A 23,079-nucleotide genomic window follows, 5' to 3' on the forward strand; every position below is an offset into this window, starting at 1 on the left:
CTAAAATCACACCGGGAATACTTGCCTGTTGCAAGGCACATCAAGCCACTCCACTTTTGTGGAATTCAGGATAGTTATTACGAAAGCAGCTTCCGAAGAATCCTTGAAACAGTTCTGGGCCTGTTTGAATACATGAACAGGGAAGGTGAATTGGCGATCTGAGATGCGAACAGTAGCTGTGGGACAGATGCTGCCCAACGACCAGGTTTGGCAACAGAAAAGGGAAGTGGCCGTAGGCTGGTTAAGTGCCTGACTTGTTTAATAACTGTTCTAAGATATGTGTCTTCAATGTATTGATGAAATGCGCAGCCTGAAATAGCAGTTGCATTTTGGGTTGTCTTTATTCAGCAAGTACTACTTGATCATTGGCAAATAAATAACAGGTTAAACTACAGGGTGTTCAAAAAGTGTCTCTGAAGTGCCGTATGATTGTTAGCCGAGTGTGTCGTATGCCAAAGTGAATATACCAAAATGAAACTCAGTGAAATAAAAGTTATTGATTTATTGAATATTTATTTTTACTAACAAATTTTCACATTAAATGGTGGAAGTGTGTGCCCCGTTGGTGAATACACAATTCAATTCGTCTAATCATATGGCACATGCAGCTAACAACCATACGGCACTGCGGAGAGACTTTTTGAACACCCCATATATGCCAAAATATTGTTCAGCTCACAGACAGATGTTAAAGTCATTGGCTTTGCTGAGCCATCCAGTGGCTGACGTTAATTGAGAAGTGATTGTCAAGATTATAGCTGCCTTTGTTATAATAACAATTACAATATTTTATTTGAACATTTCAGTTTTGAAAAGACCAAATATTTTCTTATCGTACATATTAGGTATTATTTTAATTGTAAACAAAAAAGAGTTAAGGTTTGCTCTTCTGCAGAATTAGCAAGAGGAATTCATTAGTTAGCAACCATAAAGATACTGAACCTTCCTGAAAATAAAGAATATTTTCCTTTGGGGCACTATTTTATGGATTTTAAGTTTTGCTTTACATCTACATCCCATTTCTATACCATTTGTAAAATAGAGAGAGGGAAAAATGACTGTCTACTTGCCTCCATAAAAGACCTAATATCTCTTATCTTATCATCATCACCATCATCGTCATCATGAGAAATATACGCTGGTGACAGTATAATCGTTCTGCAGTTAGCTTCACATTCTGGTTCCCTAAATTTTCTCAGTAGTGATTTGTGAAAACAACAACATATCTCCTCCATGGATTCACATTTCAGTTCATGAAACATGTCTGTAATACTTGCACGTTCATCACTTCTACCAATAACAAATCTAGCAGCTCACCTCTGAATTGCTTTGATGTCTTCCTTTAATCTGACCTTGTGGGGATCCAAAGCACACGAGTAGTACTCAAGAAAGGGTGGCACTAGTGTTCTATACATGGTCTCCTTTATAAAGGAGCTATACTTCTCAAAAATTCTCCTAATAAACTGAAGTAAGCCATTCACCTTCCTTACTACCACCCTTACATGCTCATTTAATTTCATATTAGTTTGCAACATTATGCTTACAAATTTAATTGAAGTGACTATGCCAAGCAGCACACTACCAATGCTGTATTCAAACTTTATGGGATTGTTTTTTCTAACCATCTGCATTAATTTATGTTTCTACATTTACAGCAAACTGCCATTCATCACACCAACTAGAAATTCTGCCTGTCATCTTGTCTCCTCCAACAGCCACTCAATTACAACACCTTCCTGTACACTACTGCATCATCAAACAGTCACAGGTTGCTGTTCACCTTATCCATCAGATCCTATCACATTTCCTTGGGGCACTCGTGGCAATAATCTTGTCTCCAATGAACACTCATCGTCAAGGAGAATGTACTGCATTCTATTATGTAAGGAGTCTTGGAGCCACTCACTTACCTGGGAAACTAATACATGTGTTCGTACCTTCATTCGTACCTTCATTAACAGTCTGCAGCAGGGCACCATGTCACATGCTTTCTGGAAATCTATGAATATGGAATCTGCCTGTTGTCATTCATCCGTGGTCACAGGACATCATATGACAAAGGGGCAAGCTGAGTTTCACACAAGCAATGCTTTCTAAATCTATGCTGACTTGTGGAATGGAACTTTTTTGCCTCAAGGAAGTTTATAATTTCCCAACTCAGAATGTTCAAGAATTCTGCAGCAAACCAATGCCTGCAGAGTCTCATGGCAGGAACACTGAATAAAAAGTAATTGGGTTTCCAAATATGTCAACTAATTAAAATTCCATGAGCTTTCGACCAAGCACTCCTTGGCCAATGTCAAATGGTGTGACTGCCAGTGGGTTCTTAGTACACCATTTATATACATTAGCTGCATATGTTGACAAGGCATTCGATGTGCTTGCTTCAACCAAGTAATGGCTGGGTTCCATGCCATGCTGAGCTGCGGGACACTGTCTCTATTTACACTGTTGCTGGTAATTTTTCCTTCAATTGACTTTTTAATTACAGAATCCCAGGAGCCATTTGTGTGACCCATGATGGATGTTTTGTCAAATTTTATCTGGTGTCCATTCTAAAACACTCTCAGCTATAGCAGATTTCTCGGGGGAGCATAGGTGATAAAAATTCTTGTGCTCCTTCCTGCATTGTTCCATAGTGCACACTGTTCATCTGACATAAGACTGGCAACACTTGCAAGTTATCTTATAGACCCCACGTGTTCTGAGATCTACTGCATCTTTAACCAGTCTCAGTAACTGATGGATATTTTTCAGAGGCTTGAAGATCAATTCGATCTTGCATCATTTCAGCAGCCAGCTTATCCTGCCTGAGATGGAGCCACAGAATGCCAAAAAAGCAGATTCCTATTTCTGCTCCTCATCATTGGTCTTGCTTGAAATCACTTCATATATTTGGTGGATGTTATAACTATTTTTCCTGAAAACCTGGCATAGGAGGCTCAGCTCATGGGGTGGGTTATCAGCATCTGATATCATTCTCACACGATGCACCAATGTTTGTAAAACAGTGCGCTTCTGTGCCACATGATGAGGCTGACGGTGTGCAAGTACATATTGGTGGGGGTGTGTTTTCTACAGACACTGTAGCCAAGGCATCAGTTTTGTTTGCAGTGGATCAGAACATCGAGGAAGGCAATGCACTGTCTTTTCTTTCACCTCAATGGCAAACTGTATGATACTGTTAAGGCGATTGGAGTGTTTCAGTAACTCGTCAAGTTTCTCACGTTCGTGGGGTCAAATGACGGATGTGTTGTCAACATATCAAAAGAAACAACTCGGTATTAATGGCACCATGTTTAAGGCAATATCCACAAAATTCTACATGAAGTGGTTTGCAACATGTAGAGCTAATGAGCTACCCACTGCAATGCCGTCAGTATGATCATGTTGCTGGTAAATGTGCAAAAAATAAGAAGATGTACGAGTGTGCCTAAATAGCTTGGTCACTTCACTTACAAAGAACTGGGATACTATGTCCAAACAATCTTTGACAGGCACATTTGTAGATAGTGCCACTACATCAAAACTGACCATAATGCCACCCTCACTAAGTCAAAGATGGTTAATTTGGTTGATAAAATCAGCTGAACTTTTGATATGATGAGTGCAGTGTCCTACATGTGGAGTGAGGAGATTGGTCAAGTATTTTGCCAGCTTGGGTGTTGGTAAACCAGTGGTGGATATGGTAAGGTGGAATCACATCCCATCATTGCGGATCTTCGGTAAAGCATAAGCATCAGATAGTCTAAGTGCCTGTGATTCTTGACCACAGTGCCTTCCACTGAAGTGCGCTTGAGAAGTTCAGATGTCTTTCTTATTATTCCTGATGTTGGGTCATGTGGGATTTTCCGATAAGTACCTTCATCTGGTAGCATTAAGATCACCTTACCACAGTCCGCGTATTCCATAGTTACAGCTGCATTCCCCTTGTCAGCAGGAAGGACCACAATGCTTTCATCACTGTATAGTGCTTGTAGACCACTGCTCTCAGCCCCGGTAATATGAAACAGGGGATGAAATACATATTGAAATGAGCCATATTCTCACAAAAGCAAAGTTACCAGCACCCAACATGACCAGGGCTATGGTCGCGAATCTTCTCGCTCAGGCACTTAGACCACCTACTGCTTGTGCTTTATTGAAGATGCACAAGGATGGGATGCCATTCTGCCTCATCATGTCCAATATTGGTTCACCAACGTACATGCTGGTGAAGTACTTGGCCAATCTCCTTGCTATACATGCGGGATGCTGTAAACGACCATATTAAAAATTTGACAGATTTTATCAACCAAGTTAACCATCTCTGACAAAGTGAGGGTGACATTATGATTAGTTTTGATGCATTGGTACTGTTTACGAATACCCCTGTCAAAGACTGTTTGGACATAGTATCCCATTTCTATGTTAAGTGAAGTGGAAGAGCTATTTAGGCTCACTCTTACATCTTTTTATTTTCTGTACAATGGCCAGTATTACGATCACATCGATGGCGTAGCAATGGGTAGCCTGTTAGCTCTAGTTATTGCACATTTCTTCATGGAGAATTTTGAGGATATTGCCTTGGACACAGTGCCATTAATGCCTAGTTATTTCTTTCGATTTGTTGATGACACTTTCATCATTTGGTCCCTTGGACATGAGAAAGTTGACGAGTTGGCACTAACAATAAGATAGTTTCCCAAGAAGGTAGAAAAAGATTATGCATTGCACTTCTTCAAAGTTCTCATCCAACACAAATGAAATGGATGCCTTGGCCACAAGGTCTATAGAAAATCCACTCACACCAATGTGTACGTGCTTGCCATTCACCATCACCACTAGTATAGAGGTGAACTGTTTACACACATTGGTGCATCATGCAAGAATGATATCAGATGCTGATAAACTGTCTCATGAGCTTAGCCACCTATGCAAAGTCTTCAGGAACAATGGCTTTAACACCCATCAGATAAATGAAGTGATTTCAAGTACAACACACAACAAGACCACTGATGAGGAGCAGGAAAAGAAACTTGCTTCCCTGCCATTCTTCTTACTGAAACCACTTAAAGAGGCAGCAGGTCTCAGAACAGCTGGGGCCTACACGATACCCTGTGGGTATGGCCAGTCTTATGTCGGACAAACGGTACACACTGTGGAACAATGCAAAAGGAGTATTAGAGGTTTTATCACAAACACTACCCCCCAGAAATCGGCTTTAGCTGCGCATGCTTTCAAAAATGGACACTGGATAAAATTTGATGAAACATCCATCATGGCTTGCACAAACAACTTCTCAGATTCTGTAATTAAAGAAGCCATTGAAATAAAATAATCACCAATAACACTCTAAATAGAGACAGTGCCCTGTAGCTCGGCACTGTATGGGACTCAGCAATTCCGCAGCTGAAGCGGGTGCACTTAATGCCGTATCAACATATGCATGTATATGGCAATGCCACAAGCACCAGTGACGTCACAGCCAGCAGCTAGTGTATATAAGAGGCATGCACTGGCAGTCATACTACTTGACAATAGCCAAGGAATGCTAGGCCAAAAGCTCATGTAATTTTAATTACTTGACACAGGTGGAAACCTGAGAACTTTTTATTCAATGTTACTGCCATGAAACTCTGCACCCTTAAATCGGGTATTTGTAAGGGGAGGAAATGTGGTGCAGCATTTAATGTCTGTGGGAGCTGCATGTCAAAGGCTAATTTACTGAATTTGCTAGGCTTCCTACTGCGCTGCCGTGATGAGAAGACTAGTCCACGATTTTCTATGGTATCCCATTATATCAACACCACTAGGGGGAAATTTCACCATGCAACTGCTGAATTTGAGTGAATGTGCTATTATAGCCTTGCATCTGCAACTATCAAAGAAATTCATGGCTTTGGACTGAGACTGAGGGAATGTAGCTATGTTTTCCCATCAAACGTCATCACAGAAATGGACTACAGAAAGGAAGGTTCAGGTGCCTTTTGTAACAACAACAATACAGTGTGGGCCACAGATCCTCAGAATGCACTGTCATCAACTTGACAGCGAGAGATATAGACACAGGCGCAATGTTAAGAAAGGACTTAATTTTGCATCTTTGCCATGGGATATTCCTATCTGTGATACACTAAGTACTGTCGAACAGACAGTCTGAAAGCTCTCAAATGAAACAGTGAATGAAATACAGCATGAAACAAGCCGTATTCTCATGAAAGCAAAGTTACCAGTGCCCGATATGACCAGGGCTTAGCACAATAGCCTGTGGGCACTACATAATGAAGAAAGCATTATTGTTCTTCCTGCTAAGTGGAATGCAACCATAATTATGGAATACACAGACTATGATAAGAAAATCTGCCTGCTACTGGAAGAAAGTACTTATCAGGAAACTCCCACACAACCCATCATAAAGAGTAATAAGAAAGACATCTGAACTTCTCAAGTGCTCTTCAGTGGAAGACATTGTGGTCAAGAATCTTCTGCCACAGGCACCTAGACCACCTACTGCTTATGCTTTACCGAAGACCCACAAGGATGGGATGCCATTTCACCTCATCATATCCACCACTGCTTCACCAATGTACAAGCTGGCAAAGTACCTGGCCAATCTCCTCACTACACATGTAGGACACTGTGAACATCATATTAAAAATTTTGCAGATTTTATCAACCGACTGTTTACGGCATAGTGAGGGTGACATTGTGGTTAGTTCCAATGTGGTGGCACTGTTTACAGAAGTGCCGGTTAAAGACTGTTTGGATATGGTATCCCAGTTCTTTGTAAGTGAAGTGGAAGAGCTATTTAAGCACACTCTTTTACCTTCTTATTTTCTGTACAATGGCCAGTATTACAATCAGACTTACAGTGTTGCAATGGGTAGCCTGTTTGCTCCAGCTGTTGCAAACCTCTTCATGGATAATTTGAAGGATATTGCCTTAGACATGATGCCATTAGTGCCTACTTGTTTCTTTTGATACATTGACGACACATTCATGATTTGGCCCCACAGAAGTGAAAAACTTGATGAGTTCTCGGTACATCTCAATGGCATTAACAGTAACATACAGTTTACCATGAAGGTCCGACACATTGCCCTTCTTTGATGTTCTCGTTCACCACAAACAAAATGGATGCCTTGGTCACAGTGTCTATAGAAAACCCACCCACATCGATATGTACTTGCACACCATCAGCCATCATCACTGGTACATAAGTGCACTGTTTTACAAAATATTGGTGCATCATACAAGAATGATATCAGATGCTGACAGCCTGCCCCATGAGCTAAGCCACCTATGCAAGCTCTACAGGAACCATCTTCGCTATATGATGAGCAGCAATTTTCCTTTTCCTAATATTGTTACATTCCATCTTGGATTTCCAATTGTTTGAGATTAGTTAAAGACACAGTAGGTCTCAGAACACCTGGGGTTCTACAAGATACCTTGTGAGTGTGGCCAGTTTTATGTCGGACAAACAGTATGCACTGTGGAACAATGCAGGATAGAGCATGAGAAGTTTTATTGCCTATGCTTCCCTCAGAAATCTGCTTTAGCTGAGCATGATTCGGATAATGGACACTGGGTGAAATCTGATGAAACATCCATTATGGCTCAGAGGAATGGCTTTTGAGATTGTGTAATTAAAAAGCCATTGAAATAAAAATCACCAATAACACCCTAGAGAGAGAGAGAGAGAGAGCACTCTGCAGTTCAGCATGGCATGGGACACAGCAATTGCATGGTAGAAGCAAGTGTGTTAACACCTAGTCAACATATGCCAGTATATGCGGCAGGTGATGCGGCAAGCCCCAGTGACATATATAAGGGACGTACCAGCAGCCCACTGGCAGTCATACAACTTGACAATGGGCAAAGAGTGCTTGGCCCAAAGATTGAGTAATTTTAATTACTTGGCATGATTGGAAATCAAGAACTTTTTATTCGATGCTAAGGATGTTGGTCTGTAATTCTGTGGATCCATTCTTTTACACTTATTGTATACATGATCCATCTGCACTTTTCTCCAATTGTTTGGGATTTTGTGCTGGGTGAGAGATTAGCGATAAATGCAAGCTAAGCAAGAGGCCAATGCTGTAGAGTACTCTCTCTAAAACTAAATTGGGATTCCATACGGACCTGGTGACTTACTTGTTTTCAATTCTTTTAGTTGCTTTTCCACTCCTGGGATGCCTATTACACTTTCTGCTCTACTCCAGAGATGCCTATTACTATGTCTTCCATAAGAAAGTATGTGCGACAGGCAAATGATGATATGTTTATCCAATCTTCCTGCATGACTGTTTTCGTAAACTTAAAATTTAAAATTTCAGCTTTCCTTTTACTGTCTTATATTGTCACACTAGAATGGTGAATGAGTGACTTGATAGAAGTCTTTGACATTTTTAGTGATTCTGTGTAGGACCATAATTTTCTAGAGTTCTTGGTTCTCAGCAAGATCTTTTGCTAAGTTATGATGGTGTAAGTGGTTGTATACACTGTACATCAATCTTTTCACACACACACACACACACACACACACACACACAAATCTGTCATCAGTTGTACATTCTTTTGTAACCGAGAATGCAGTAATCTGTACTTCCCCAGCATTTTACGAATTTTGTTATTGAACCACAGAGGGTCTTTTCTGTCCTTAGGCCATTTACTTGGCACATACTTACACAAAGCACAATTTACAATAACTTTAAATTTTGCCTCTATGTCCATCATATTGGAAACAAATGATGTCTATTCTTTGCCTAAGTGGGATGCTAACATCTCTTTATATGCTCTTGCAAACAAATGTGCTCTCCTAGCATCTCCTTGGTGGATTTATTGAATGTAAATGTTGGTTTAGTTTAATTTTCATAAATTGCACAAAACTGAGGTTAAGGTTCAATACCACCACCACCACATCAGTGCAGTCCTTCCAACTGTAGGTTTAAACTGCCATGAACAGCAATGTCTCACTGCACTTGTGGCAGGAAAAATATGAATGTCCACATGCAGTAAGATTGCTAAGTTCCCTATCTGCTCATCCAATTTTTTTGTGCATGATTTTTGTATTTACATCTCTTATTCCTTTTTCTTTCAGCTCTCTCTCTTCTTCTTTATAATTCTCTTCCCCTCTTAACTTTTTATCTGCTGATACTCTCTGTGTTACATCCCTTTCTTCCTCACTGCAAACTTTCTACACCTGTTGTCAGTTTCTTGCATTGTGTTATTCACTTAATAGATAAAAATGTGAATACTAATACAGATTAACTAAGTGAGCTTTCTTGTTTTCAGACATATTGTTAAGATTATAAACTCACATTTTCACAAAGAATATCTCCAATCATTCTAATAACTCCATCTGCACTCATTTCTTTTCGGATTCTCAAAGTCCTGTAAAACAAAATAAATGTAAATCAAGAGTACTAGGCATTTTAGAAAAAAGCTGTATTAACAAAACTTACCTGAGGAACATGTAGTTACACTGTAGTATTTCACGCCAGTTAACAAATATTTTGTAAATTTCTTCATTTGATAAAACTTTGCTCTCTAAGAGTGGTTTCTCAAATACCTAAAGCAATAAGAACTCTATTAATATTACACAAGCAAAATCAGTCACATGATTACAAAGGAATAAAATGCCTATAAGATTAGTAAACTGCCAACAGTAAAAAAGTAGAAAGTTATGTGGTTGTTATATTTTTCCCTGAGACATTTAAGTCTCTCACTCAACTTGGGTGGTTCATGCAGCAATGTTAACCATAGTGCTGTGGTGGTGTAACGGTTAGCATTTAAGCCTAGCAAGCAAGAAAACCCAGTTTTCAGTCCCGGCTGCAGCACAAATTTTAATTCATTTCTTCTGCTTCAGTCATTACGTGGTCATGTTATAATGGCATGGCAAATTGCTATTAAGATTAGAATACTGTCATAAAGAGGAAGTAAAGTAATTATTACTTTGAGAAAAAATCACATTCACTCTCACATATCAATGGAAGTCTGTGGAAATTTGTCACAGAATACGATATACAAGAAGACTACAAAAAATAATTTACACACTAATATGACAGGTCAAGCAACTTATATTGAAAGCTGCACTATATTTGAAAGTGACAGAGATAAATGACACTATTTTTCAAAATAGTCACCAAGTATCTTAAACAACTGTCAAAATATTCCAACAACTGGTGAATTGTTCAATTCCTTGATGACAGAAATTCACTCCTTGGTCACATATGCCATATGGGACTGCTACATGAACATCCTCATTGCTGGAAAATCTTTTTTTTCCCCGGATGTTCTTTCAGCTTGTCAAAATCTGAATGTGATTAATGGGTCCTGGGCATGTATTATCACTGTCAACAGAAACACTTGTTACATGAACCAGGGTAAAGAAATTGGCTGACAAATAAGTGAAACACCCAGATGGGGAACTGGAAACAAAATGAAACTTAATGAGTTGAGAGTGTATGAGATGTTATTTCAGTAATTACAAAATTGAGTCAAATTTGCAATGAACTTGGCAGTATAAGCCCACTTATCTGTATGACATTGCACCCCTCTCTGGCTTGGATGCCTGCACTGATTTGGTTGGGTAGAGGCCATTGTAATCTCTGCTGAGGCAAGCTGACTAACCACTGCTGTAATTGGTTCTTGATATCCCAGACACTGACAGTGAGACAGAACTGATGTCATTCTGCATCACGTAGAACTTTCACACATTCAAACAACAACTCACCTACAAACCTTAGCACCCAGAGGCAGTGGCCATTTGTGTGTGAGTTGTTGTTGCTATTGTGTGAATGTGTGAGGGTTCTACTGTTGTAGAAGGACTTTGTCTGAAAACTTAAAATATTTACAGCGTTCTTTTTCATTGTACTTGACTATGACACAACACTTCCTCTGTGTGGAGGGTAGCAAACTATTCTTTCCATATAGTTGTAAACAAAGAAAACTGGTTTTCTACTAACATCCCAGTAGCTCAACAGATGGGCACACACACAGACTAAATGGGGGAAGTATTGTGAAAGAAATCAGCCATGACATTTTAAAGGAACAACTCTGGAATATGCTCTTACATTATTCAGATAACTCAAGAAAACCTCAATTTGAACAACCAGATTGGGATTTGAACAACCATCCTACTGAATGCGAGTCTGGTGTGCTAATCACCATCTCACTTTACTCAGTGACTGGATTTGGTCCTCAAAGTAAGAGACATCAATGTTCACTCACTCCTGCTACGATAATCAGTGTAGTTCAGTCAAACGGGTTTGATGATGATCTGCATTTTTGTTTTAAGCTGTTACAGATAATTTTAATGGACCACAGAACAGTGGGGGGGGGGAAAAAAAACCAACCAACAACAACAACCCTCAGCACTAAGACATCCCAGACTACAATAGAATAAAAATGGATTCAGTACACATGAGGGAAACTGAAACTTGTCATAGAGATATAGCCCCCACTTCTGAGTGTGAAAGAAATGTAAATTTAACATTCCGAAAATACTGAAACAAAATTTCATAAACCTTCAAAGAAATGATGATCTCATTGGGAAGATAATCAAATTTTAATGCACCTTCTTTCTAATAAATACCACAGCTTATCTCTTTCCACAGGAACCGTGTTCTTCAAATGCAAGTGCATAATGAAGTAACATGTTCTCTTTATTTAATGTTGTACCAATTACTAGACTAGACTAATCCATTTTTGCAAGTCTCCACCTATCTCTACTGCTACTAGGACATTAATGCCTAGAATCTGTTGTGCAATGGAGTCTACATTTATATGTCCCTGGACTGCCAAATCGAGTGCATTGTAATGGCAAAAAAAGAGGTTTGTTACATGAGTACAGCATAGACTTAGAAATTCAGTGCTGTTATCGGGCCAGTTTCACATATGGCAGCAAGATCTTGAGTTTTAATGCAAAAAACCGTGTGGTGTCCCATAATATTTCCATGGGAAAGGCCATGGCACACCGTTAGGCTCTTCAAAGTATGCAGGATAGCCATGGGAATGAAATGAAAAATTATATATAGCTCAAATGAACTTTGTAGAAACAGTACACCAATAAGGGGAGTCTCTTTGTACGGAGTCATGTGAGACTGTGTGTACAGCCTGGGCAGTGAGCAGGCATCTTCACTTGCTGGTACCATGCTGTCGCTGGTTAAAAGTGCTTTATGGGGCCGCCATAGAATACCAAGCAGACCACTCCAAGAATGTCAACGCGAGTAGTAATGACATGAAAGAGACTGGTTGATTTTGGGTGAAGGTCCAGATCAAGAGTTATTGTCATATAGTTCTGAAATGTAATCATGTAAGTTTATGGCAGAAAATACAGCACTTAAAGTAAGTCACTGTTAGAAATAATTTACATAGCTAAAGATAGCAGAAACCCCACTCTCTTTCAGTGAAGTACTCACACTTCAGAAAAGAAGTTACCAAGCATGGCAAGAAGTCAGGTTGGAACTGACTAGCTGGAACAGTTTATAACTACTATTACAGATGACCCTCAATCAAGTGTTAACATATTGTACAGTCAAACAGCCAAAGAGAAGGTGGCATTACAGCTGGTGTTAAGCACGGTGAAGCAAAGCAGCAACAGGGAACATGCTAAAAGTCGCATACACTGATAAGTCAAAACATTATGATCACTGCCCACCACAACACTGGATGCCACCTGATGATGTTGCAGGCATGTGACGCGGCAACAAAAGTATGTAAGTGGAGCAGATGCAGATGAGGGATCACACTTGTGAAGATATGGACTGCAAATGGGGAAATCCAATGACATAAGCAACTCTGACAAAGGGTAGGTTATTATTACGTAGAGCCTGGGAACAAAGTATATCGAAAAAAGGTGAAGCTGGTCAAATGTTCACATGATACTCAAATGGTTCAAATGGCTCTAAGCACTATGGGACTTAACATCTGAGGTCATCAGTCCCCTGGACTTAGAACTAATTAAACCTAACTAACCTAAGGACATCACATACATCCATGCCCGAGGCAGGATTCGAACCTGCGACCGTAGCGGCAGCGCAGTTCCAGACTGAAGTGCCTAGAACCAGTTGGCCACAGTGGCCAGCTCATGTGCTACTGTCTTGAACATTTATGGAAAGAGGTAGAAGGGAAGTGAAACTACAACTAAGTGCTAATTGGTTGTACGTCCACGACTCTTCATACAACTTGGGATTTGAAGGCTCGTCTGCTCTGTAAATTAGGACAGATGGTCATATGCAGTACCTTTGCTGAAAGAGCACAATGCAGATGCACAAGCAAGTGTTTCGGAGCACACAGTTCATCGTACATTGTTGCTGGAATGCCAGAGATGCTGGAGTTGGTGGTCGTGTGTGTGTGTGTGTGTGTGTTTGTGTGTGTGTGGGGGGGGGGGGGGGGGGGTTGCGCGTGTGTGTGCACACGAGTGTGCCTTTTACTGATGAAGACTGTGGCCAAAAGCTATATGTGAGTGTCTTTTAAATGTGCCTGTCTGCAACCTGTGACAGAAAACATTGTTAGAGTACAAGCTGCACTTCAGCAGAAAAATGGAGACTTAGAACATTACAGAAGCCAGGTAGACGCACCGCAGGTTGTCAAGAAATGGGTACTGGGACAATTTCAAGAAGTTAAAAGTCACACAGACTGTACCCTTTCCTTCTATTGATTCTGTGATAGCAAATTTAATAACACTTTTTTCTGGTGAGGCAACAGAAGGCATAATTATTTCTTAGTGATCTTTTAGCTTCAGCCATGCTGGGTGGTTGGTCTAATGAAATATGCCTTCAGACGGCCAATTTATGACTGAGTGGGAAAGGTTTGTCAGCTACAATGAAATCTCATGGGATGCACAAACATTCAAACAATTAGCTGAGGGATTACAGCACAGGTATCACAAACACAACAGTACATTAATCTTTACTGAAAAATTAAACACATAAACTCAAAAGCACAATGAGCCATTTGAATCACTCTCAGGTAGGATCTGAAGACTCAATGTTCAGACATAGCAGCTGATATGAAATGAAGAACGGAATATAGTGTTATACCAAGAAGCTGAAAATGGGGTTCTCGAAGTGTTTTTGCATGGCATTCCTGCTGAAATGTTGAATACAGAAGAATGGATAATCCTCTGGATTTGGTCATGGCTATTACAGTAGCTACATATTTAGAGGAAACAGATGTTGCAACTAAGGGTCGTGGTGTGTGTCATGTGTTTGTTTTGAAAGTAAAGTGTCACAGCTGTGGACCCGATGGGTATCTCAAGAACCAGTGTTGTCAGACAAAGTGAAATGAATACAGACCAGTGGATCACAAAGTGTAGGATAGCAGTGCTATGAAATGAGAGAATGGATATCAGAGAAGTGTTAGTTAAAAACAAACGGGAACATATCAGTCATTGGAAGTTGTGCCCAATAAAATGTGATACTGCACAGTTAGATGCGGAGACAGATTGCTCCTTGTGGGGTTTTGTTGGTGGCAAGGAACGTAGATTTTTAATAGGCACAGGGACACATGTATTGATCATCATAGGAGATCTCTTGGGTAAAAACAGACAAGGAGCTCCTCATTATAGATTATGTGGAATGGGTAGCAATGATATACATTCATTCTGGACATCACAGCTCAAGTTTAGTGTATGAAATAAGACTTTTTCTGGGCATATGGAGGTGTTGTCACACATGGAACAAGGATATACTGTGATTCTCGGATTGAATTTCCTTACTAAACATCATGTAAAGTTAATCCTTCGCAGCATACAGCTGAACTTAGAGGAACTTTGTTTCTGCTGGTTACTACTGGTGCACCTGTCAAGGAGTTGTCACCAACTACATTGTGTACACACACATTAAAGATGGGTTCTCATGATAACGTGCCATCAGGTGCAGGCAAACTAGTTTGGGTATCTATGGGTATAGACTTACCACAGGAAATTTTATGCATGTTTGAACCACTGGAGTAATGACCGGCTGGATACAATGCATGTATTGTATGCATAAGCATAACGTGCATAAGTAATGTAAATGTGGAATATATGGCTCTGGTTAGCCTGGATAATTTCTGTAGGGGCAACATAAATCTAGCAGAGAGCTTAATGATTGCCTCATTGGATATTTTAGAGGAAGACGATACACACTGGTGTCCAAAATTAAAGCAACAAACCACTGTTACCCAGTCCTGCATTTAATTCATGACATAATCATACAAACTGCCAACACAAGTCTGTATAATCGTGTTCTGCACAGAAGATGGCATTTCGGTCAAAGGAAAACCATGCCACCAATGACATCAAGGCACCTATCAGACGGAGTAGCGTTTGTTGGGTAGTCCCACATCCACAATCACTGTGTACACAGTCATAGGTGGTATAATACGGCATAGAGAGGACACCTATCAGACTCTCTGTGGTGGAGGACCACAGGAAGAATGGAAGCAGGACAGTCGTAAACTCATTTGGCCTGATGGCTTAACGTGAGCTGTTCTGTTGATTTTCAGATGTAGTGACAGTTAATAGAGATTGAAACAGTACCCTAAAGACCAGAGCAGGGCCGATCACGTGTGACATCAGAAATAGAGGACCGTTATTTGTCTGTTGGGGCATGGTGTTATGGTTTTAGTACAGCGTAGCAACTGGCATCGGACATCACAGCATTCACTGGAGTGTTCTATTGAAAAAAACAGTGTACAAAAAGCTTCAACAGAGTGGCCTTTATTGTCAGGGACCTGCTGTATGTGTGCCACTGATTCATCTTCACAGAAGGGTAAGTCTAGCGCGGAGTAGTCAACATGCCACCTGTACAGTTGAAGAGTGGGCCAAGGATCTTTTCACAGGTAAATCCCAATTTGGTCTGGATAGTGATTCTTGATGAACTCGCCAACAGAAGAGAATGTGGAACATGACTTCGAGACCCAAACATCGTGGAAAGAGATTGATATCAAGGAGAATTGCTAATGGTGTGGGCAGGGATCAAGTTGACCAATTGAACACCTCTTCATGAAATTGTACAGATGAATAAGAAAGGTTTAAATGCTGTCAGGTACTGAGATGATGTGTTGGGACTTCATGTATGATTGTTGCGAGGTGCTGTGGGCCCAGATTTCATAGTGGTGGATGATAATTCTCAACTTCATAGAGCATGAGTGATGCTGGTTTCTTGAAAACGGAAGATACTGCACACATGGTGTGGCCTGGTCACTCTCCTAATTTGAATCCCACAGAGCATGTCTGGAATCCACTAGGGAGATGGGTTGCATCACGTCAAATCCACCAACCACTCTCCAAGACTTGTGACCAGCTCCGCATGTAGAATGGGTATTATTGCCTCAACATGACATTGGTGACATTATTCGCAGCATCTCTGTCATTGTCAGGCCTCTAATACTGCCAGATATGGTCACACCCCATAGTGAGCACATTAACCCATTGTTGGAAAGTGTGTGAAAATCAGTTGAGTTGCAAAAAAATGAAGAATATTTTCGTCTACTGTTCTGCAAGTTGCAATTGTTTATGTTTTGTATTATTTAGATTATTTCTACTTTGCTTTCACCTGTTTATAGTATTTTATGGCAAAATAAATGCAAACTTCCACAATTTCTGTCTGATGCTTTAATTTTGGACACCAGTGTAGATAGGTCATATACTAACCAAAACCATTAGCATGCCATCTGTGATGCTGTATTAAGACGTAAAGTCAGTCATCTGTAAGGCAGTGCCCAGAAAGTTACGGAAACACTATTGTTACAGTTTACAGATTTGTTTGGTGCACAGGGTCCATTATCCACCAACCTATTACACAACATCACGTACCAACAGCAAGTAATGCTCCAGCTTATAAGAAGCTATATCATACACCAAAATGTTTACAGCTACTCGTGGAAGAATTTATCAACCAACAACTGACAGATGGTGTTATAGAAATAAGTGACAGTCCATGGGAGGGCATATGTGGTCCTGGTCACAAAAAATTAATAGATGGCACAAAAAACATCTCTTTTGGTCTGATTACAGATATCAAAATGCCTATCAAGTACTGAATATTAATGAGACATTCAACTATTTAGGCAGTGGAAGTACTTATCTGCAAAGGATTTGCATATCAGGTACCACCAGATGGAGATAGTACCTAAAGATGGACCTAAAACAGCTTTTATGGTGCCAAGGGGGCATTTTTCAATACTGCTGGATGCCATTTGGGCTTAAAAATGCACCTGCCCATTTCAAAGATTGCTAGATGGAGTTTTGTGTGTGCTAAAACCTAGGAAATGCATGATATATGCCATTGATATCATAGTTTTCGCAGAACATGTGAAACAGTTAATAAGTTTCCTACAGACTAAGAGCAGCACATCTTAAACTAAGCACTGACAAATGCAACTTTGCACAGAATTAAGTCAAGTGTTGGACTATGTCCTTTTTGAGGACTGTGAATGGAGCGATCCCTGTTTAGTATCTCCAGTTTCTGAATTTGCAACTCCACAAACAACCAAACAATTACAACCTTTTCTAGGCCTTTGAAATTATTACCAAAAACTTATAAAGGACTTTGCACAATTGATCAACAATTAAATTGATTGTTAAGAAAAGGGATTAAATTTGAGAGATCGATGGAGTGCAAGTGTGGCTTGCAGACGTTAAAGAAAGTACTAATCAAAGAACCAGTATTTGGTCATGATTTGGAATACAGGCAGAGTACCTGAAGAGCTCTTAAACTGCAAATTGACATTTGAGACATTCAGCTATAACCAGAAAGAATCAAATCACAACAAGAACCAACAATTGTAGAAGAAGGTATGAGCATCATAGATACCTTGAAGAATAATAAAGCTTCTGGGAGAGATGGGACCATTGCAGAACTCTTCATATACGCTGAAGAAAATAAGATCATTGAACTGATGCATATAATAAGTAAAATTTGGAAAGAAGAGCAACTTCCAGAAAGGTGGATGTCGCCACTATACATCCTGTACACAAAAAGGAGAGAAGTCAGAGGCCAGAACTATCATTAATACCAGTGACCTGTGAGATATTCTCAAAAGCACTGGTGAACAGAGTGGAAAAGCAACTAAATCTACAAATTGGTGAGTATCAGGGTGTCTCCAGAAAGAGGAGATCATTGTATTTGCAGACAATATGAGGTCTGTTAAAAAAAATTCTGGAACACTCATAATTTCGCGCCAATGGTTTGTTGGAGTGAAATGCGGTTGGCATCCCTCCACATGCCTGTGTTTAATGTGTGACTGCTGAAAGTTTCATTGTTGTATGTCTGTTAGTTATTGTTCAGTGCTATATTGAGTACAGTATTATGTTGGACAGTTTGTAAATTTGGAGACGACAGAGTTAGAGGAGCAATGCACCTCCCTTTACCTTTGAGTGAAACTCAAGAAAATCTTTACAGAGACACACCAAATGATGCAGGAAGCCTATGGTAATGAGTGCTTAAGCTTTACTTGGTGTTACAAATGGTTCACACAGCTAAAAAAGACCGGATGGAAATGAAACATGACCTGCATTCAGTATGCCCTTTGACATCTGCTGATGACGCTCATTTCAAGAACGTCAACAAAACTGTGCATGCCAATCAAAGACTGACTGTCTGAGAGATTGCAGAAGAATTTAACATTTCAGTTGCATTATGTCATGAAGTCCTGATACAGAATCTTGGAATGCATCATGTTGCCAACAAGTTTGTCCCACAGCTCATGAGTGAAGACCAGAAAGGCCTTTGCCTAATAATCTGTGAAGAGCTTTTCGACCGAGCAAATGAGAATGAGATGTTCCTTAAGAGAATCATAACTGGTGAAGAGAAGTGGGCCTATGGTTATGATGTTGAGACCAATGTTCAGTCTTCACCAAGTGTCAGGAAAGATTCTCCAAGACCAAAGAAAGCTCATCAGATCAGGTCAAATGTCAAAGCCATGTAGATGGTTCCTTTGATTTTGAAAGATTAGTTCATCATGAATTCATGCCACAGGCACAAAATGTTAGTTGATGGTACTATTGGGATGTTTTGCAATGCCTTTGAGAAGGAAATGGCTTGAAATGTGGTGAGACAATTCATGACTTTTGCGTCACTATGACACACCCACACATTCATCCCTATTTGTGCATAACTATTGCACCAAAATGAAATTACTGTGTTGCCTCATCCTCTGTACTCTCCAGACCTGCCCTTGTAGACTTCTTTTTTATTTCAAAAGTTGAGAACCTCATTAAAAGGATGAAGATTTGTAATGATAGATGAGATAAAAGAAAATTCATGGACGGCACTTCGCAAATCCAGCAAGAGGTATACCAAGACTGCTTTCAGAATTGGAAATGGTGCTGGGAGTGGTGTGTCAATTGTGGTGGAGGAGAGTATTTCAAAGGAGACCATGCACAATAAGTAAACAGTAAGCATAGGAAAACTGTGTTGACAAAGTTCCAGAATTTTTTGAACAGATCTCGTATTGTGGTATAGTTGGAATCATCATAAGAGGTAGTTTACCAAATCATGCAACTACAGAGACAAGCAGCTAAATGTGACCTACAGATCTCTACTGAGAATACACAGCATATGACAAACATGAAGACATCTCATATATGGATGATAATAAAGGAGGGGAAATTTAGAAGGTCGTAATATTTAAAGATCTAGGAGAATGGATAGAAACTGGTTTGACAGAAAAAGAAGCAATTTGAGTGTCAATACACAAAATGAATTTACCATACAAACTTACTGTAAACATCTACAACAGGAATAATATTTCAATCAATGCAAAAATAAGACATTAACAGAATTACCAGACAGTGATCCATCCTGAAGCCTCACACACAGCAGAAAGTCTGAACTTGCATAAGAAAAGGAGTACTTATGAGACTAGAATTTGTAGACTCATGGGTTCTAAGGAGGATATTGGAACCTTGAAGAACAGGAGATGGTCAAAGAGAAGGCAAGCAAACTGAAGACTGTACATCCAAATGGAGAGAATCTCACACATCATTAGGAAAAGGAGGAACATGTTCTTCGGATACATTTTCAGAACTGGCCATGGACGATTGACAAATCAAATAATATACTTTTTTGTGGATAAGAGAATCCAAGTATGGTGAATCCAAGAGATACACAGGGATCTGGAAGAATGGGAAAACTGGAACCAGAGATTTTCAAACTAAAAATTCAGGCTTTCACAAGTTTCCAGGACAGAGACAGACCCAGGGCAAAAATCATCATTGAGAAAGATAGAGACCAGAAGAAATGAAGCTGATCCAGAAATGAAGCTGATCCAGATTAATTTGGTCTTCAGGTGGCTAAAACAAAAAGAAGAAGAAAGAGGACTCTGGAACTGTCTGTTTTAACAGGCAGTCCTGAAGTTTGAGACTGTTCCTGATGTCACAGATATTAAATACATGATGGGCAGTATTTGTTTTGCCTGATTCTATTTACATAACACAAATATGAAATTGCAAATATCTGGTGAAACACAAGCAAACTTTGTCTGACAATTCTTAGGAAACCTACCTGATATGATATAATCACCTGTGGGTTTTTCAAGTCGTATGGGATGTTTCCTTTTAGTTAAGTGATTTAAAATAAACTGATGCTAGAACAGGTGCCAGACCCATCACATATTCAATAAACTTACAGAATCTAACTACCACACAGTTGGGTACTGTGGCCTTTTCTCTACAGAGTGACTTGAATTGTTTTGAATACCACACTCACTCATTTCTGTATCTGACGATTCTGCATCCATGTGACTTAAACACAGGAACTGCAATAGACAGCTTCAATACACTCACTGATTTTATAGGAGACCAAAACTTTTAGGTGTTTCTCAACATCTCAGCATGTAAGACATTGCTTTCGAATTTATCCAACACTTTTCAAATAGCTGTCTTTATTCTTGTTATGTCTTTTTCAGCTTTTGGTTGTCAGCAAGGGTTCTGCTTGGTTTGAACCACTACACAACTACCTTTGCTTTAATATTAACTTCCTAACACTGCTACTGACCCATGTTGGGTCCTTCTCATAGCTCAGTATGCTCCAAGGCATCAACTTATCTAGGACATGGCCAACACCACGCCTGGATTTGTGCCCGAGAATCTCCATATTCTTTTTGCTGAAGTCAAATGTTTGCTGCTGATCACTCAGGTAGTATCGAAACATTCTACAATTGCACTTGGTAAGCAGAAATCTTCGAACCTTTCTTAACTTTTTGTTCAATGCCAGCTATCAGTGATGGTCAAGTGAAGGCTTACTTACAAAGTTTCAAGAACCAACTTTAAGTGAGTAATCTATGAATGTATTAAAACCCCCTACCATTATAGCATGCCTCTAGAAATTTACTTGCAATATTTTCTAGGATTTCTCATGAGTATTTTACCAGTTTGATATCTCACCAGTTTGATGCTGGATGTGACTGGACAGTAGTAATAACAAATGGGTCTGTCTGATTATTTATCGCATTAGACAATGGGAAATCCTTTATGGCAGTAAATTCGCCACTTGATCTTTACCTACTTCCTGTTCCATTTCCATAATAACGTCTTCAATTAGTTGCTTTTTCATGAGTTTTACATATATTCCTTTGACTTTCTGGCCTCCTCTTCTTTGCTTAGGACGGGTTTTCCAGTTGAGCTTTTGATAGTCATATAGCCGCTTCTCTGTTCTTCAAGGTTTACATTAATTTTCCCGTATGTGGCATTTGTTGCCCTAGTAACCATGCATTCTTCTACAGCTTTGAATTTCTCCTCTAGCCACTACTGCTTTGTCACTTTATTTTTCCTGCCAGTCTCCTTTTACTGGTTTACTTTGTTTCTTTTTAAAATACCTTCTTCTTTTTTGTCAATTAAGTTCAATGTCTTGTGTATTACTCAAGGACTTCTACTGTGTCTTGTCTCTTCACCTAGTTGCTGTTCTGCTACCTTCTTCATCCCATCTCTCAAAGATGTACTTTTATATTATATTCTATTCTTTCCCTATTACAGTCACTAGCTGCCTAAAGCTCCTTTTGAAACTTTGGACATCATCTGGTTCTTTCAAATCATCCAGGCCCCTCCAACCTAATCTCCTACATTTCTGCAATTAACTCAGTTTTAATCTGCAGTTAATAACCAATAAATTCTGGTCAGAGCCAACATCTGATCCTGGAAATATTTTGTAGTTTAAAATCTGGTTTTGGAATCTGTCTCACCACTGGTTGAAACCTGAAATTGATAGCAGCAAGATTTTTGGGGAAAATTTAAGTGTATAATGAAAGGATAGACAAATGGGAAATGGAGGTGGTGTATTTGTTGCAGCAGACAAAAACTCAAACCCACCGAGATAGAAATTGAAGCTGCATGTTAGATTGTTTGGTCAAGACTCAGTATCAGGAATTTGTATAAAATGATAATTGGATCGTTCTATCATCCACCAGACTCATCTCCTGATGTAACCAAAATCTTTAGAGAAAACCTCAGTTCACTTGTACGTAATTCCCCAACAATACTATAATCATAGGTGGAGACTTTAATCACCGAACAATTAATTGAGTAAATTACAGTTTTGTTAGTGGTGGGCATGATAAGACACCTTGTGAAATTTTAGTAAATGTCTTCTCTGGAAACTACCTAGAATAGGCAGTTAGAAACCCCACTCATGATGGAAATATATTGTTACTAATGGCAACAAACAGACTGATCTCTCTCATGTTAGAGAGACGCTGAATGAAATATATTTACCTGCCAAGAAAGCAATGTATGAAGCCTTCAATGACTATCGTAACAGAATATTGTCAAATGATATTTCAGAAAATCGAACAAAATTTTGGTCATATGTAAAGGCCATTAGTGGCACCACCCCAATTCGATCCTTTTACCACTGAAAAGATGAATGAAACAGGTATCAGTGTCAATTGTGTTGAGAAACAGCTGAAACAGTTAAAAAGCTCCAGGCCCTGATGGAATCCCTGTCAGATTCTATACTGAATTTGTGGCTGCATTAGCTCCTCTTCTAACTATAATCTATCACAGATCCCTCAAACAAAAAAAAAAAGTGCGCAGTTCTTGGAAAAAGGCATGGGTCACACCTGTCTAGAAAAAGTGATTCATAAAATTACCATCCAATATCCTTGACA

General features: G+C 39.5%; 1 protein-coding gene across 6 annotated transcripts in view; it reads right to left on the reverse strand.

Annotated features, from left to right (window-relative positions):
• The window catches only part of LOC126461919 (intersectin-1), a 310,794-nt gene that overhangs the window by 77,980 nt on the left and 209,735 nt on the right, over nt 1-23,079 (reverse strand). For all 6 annotated transcript variants that reach the window (XM_050096034.1, XM_050096037.1, XM_050096036.1 and 3 more), the window contains 2 exons: nt 9,450-9,556; nt 9,306-9,378 (listed from right to left, as the gene is read on the reverse strand). In XM_050096034.1, coding sequence (XP_049951991.1) covers nt 9,306-9,378; nt 9,450-9,556 — 180 coding nt within the window. The remainder of the gene's footprint in view (nt 1-9,305; nt 9,379-9,449; nt 9,557-23,079) is intronic.

Source organism: Schistocerca serialis, chromosome 1 (genome assembly GCF_023864345.2).
Source record: "Schistocerca serialis cubense isolate TAMUIC-IGC-003099 chromosome 1, iqSchSeri2.2, whole genome shotgun sequence".
NCBI lineage: Eukaryota > Metazoa > Arthropoda > Insecta > Orthoptera > Acrididae > Schistocerca > Schistocerca serialis.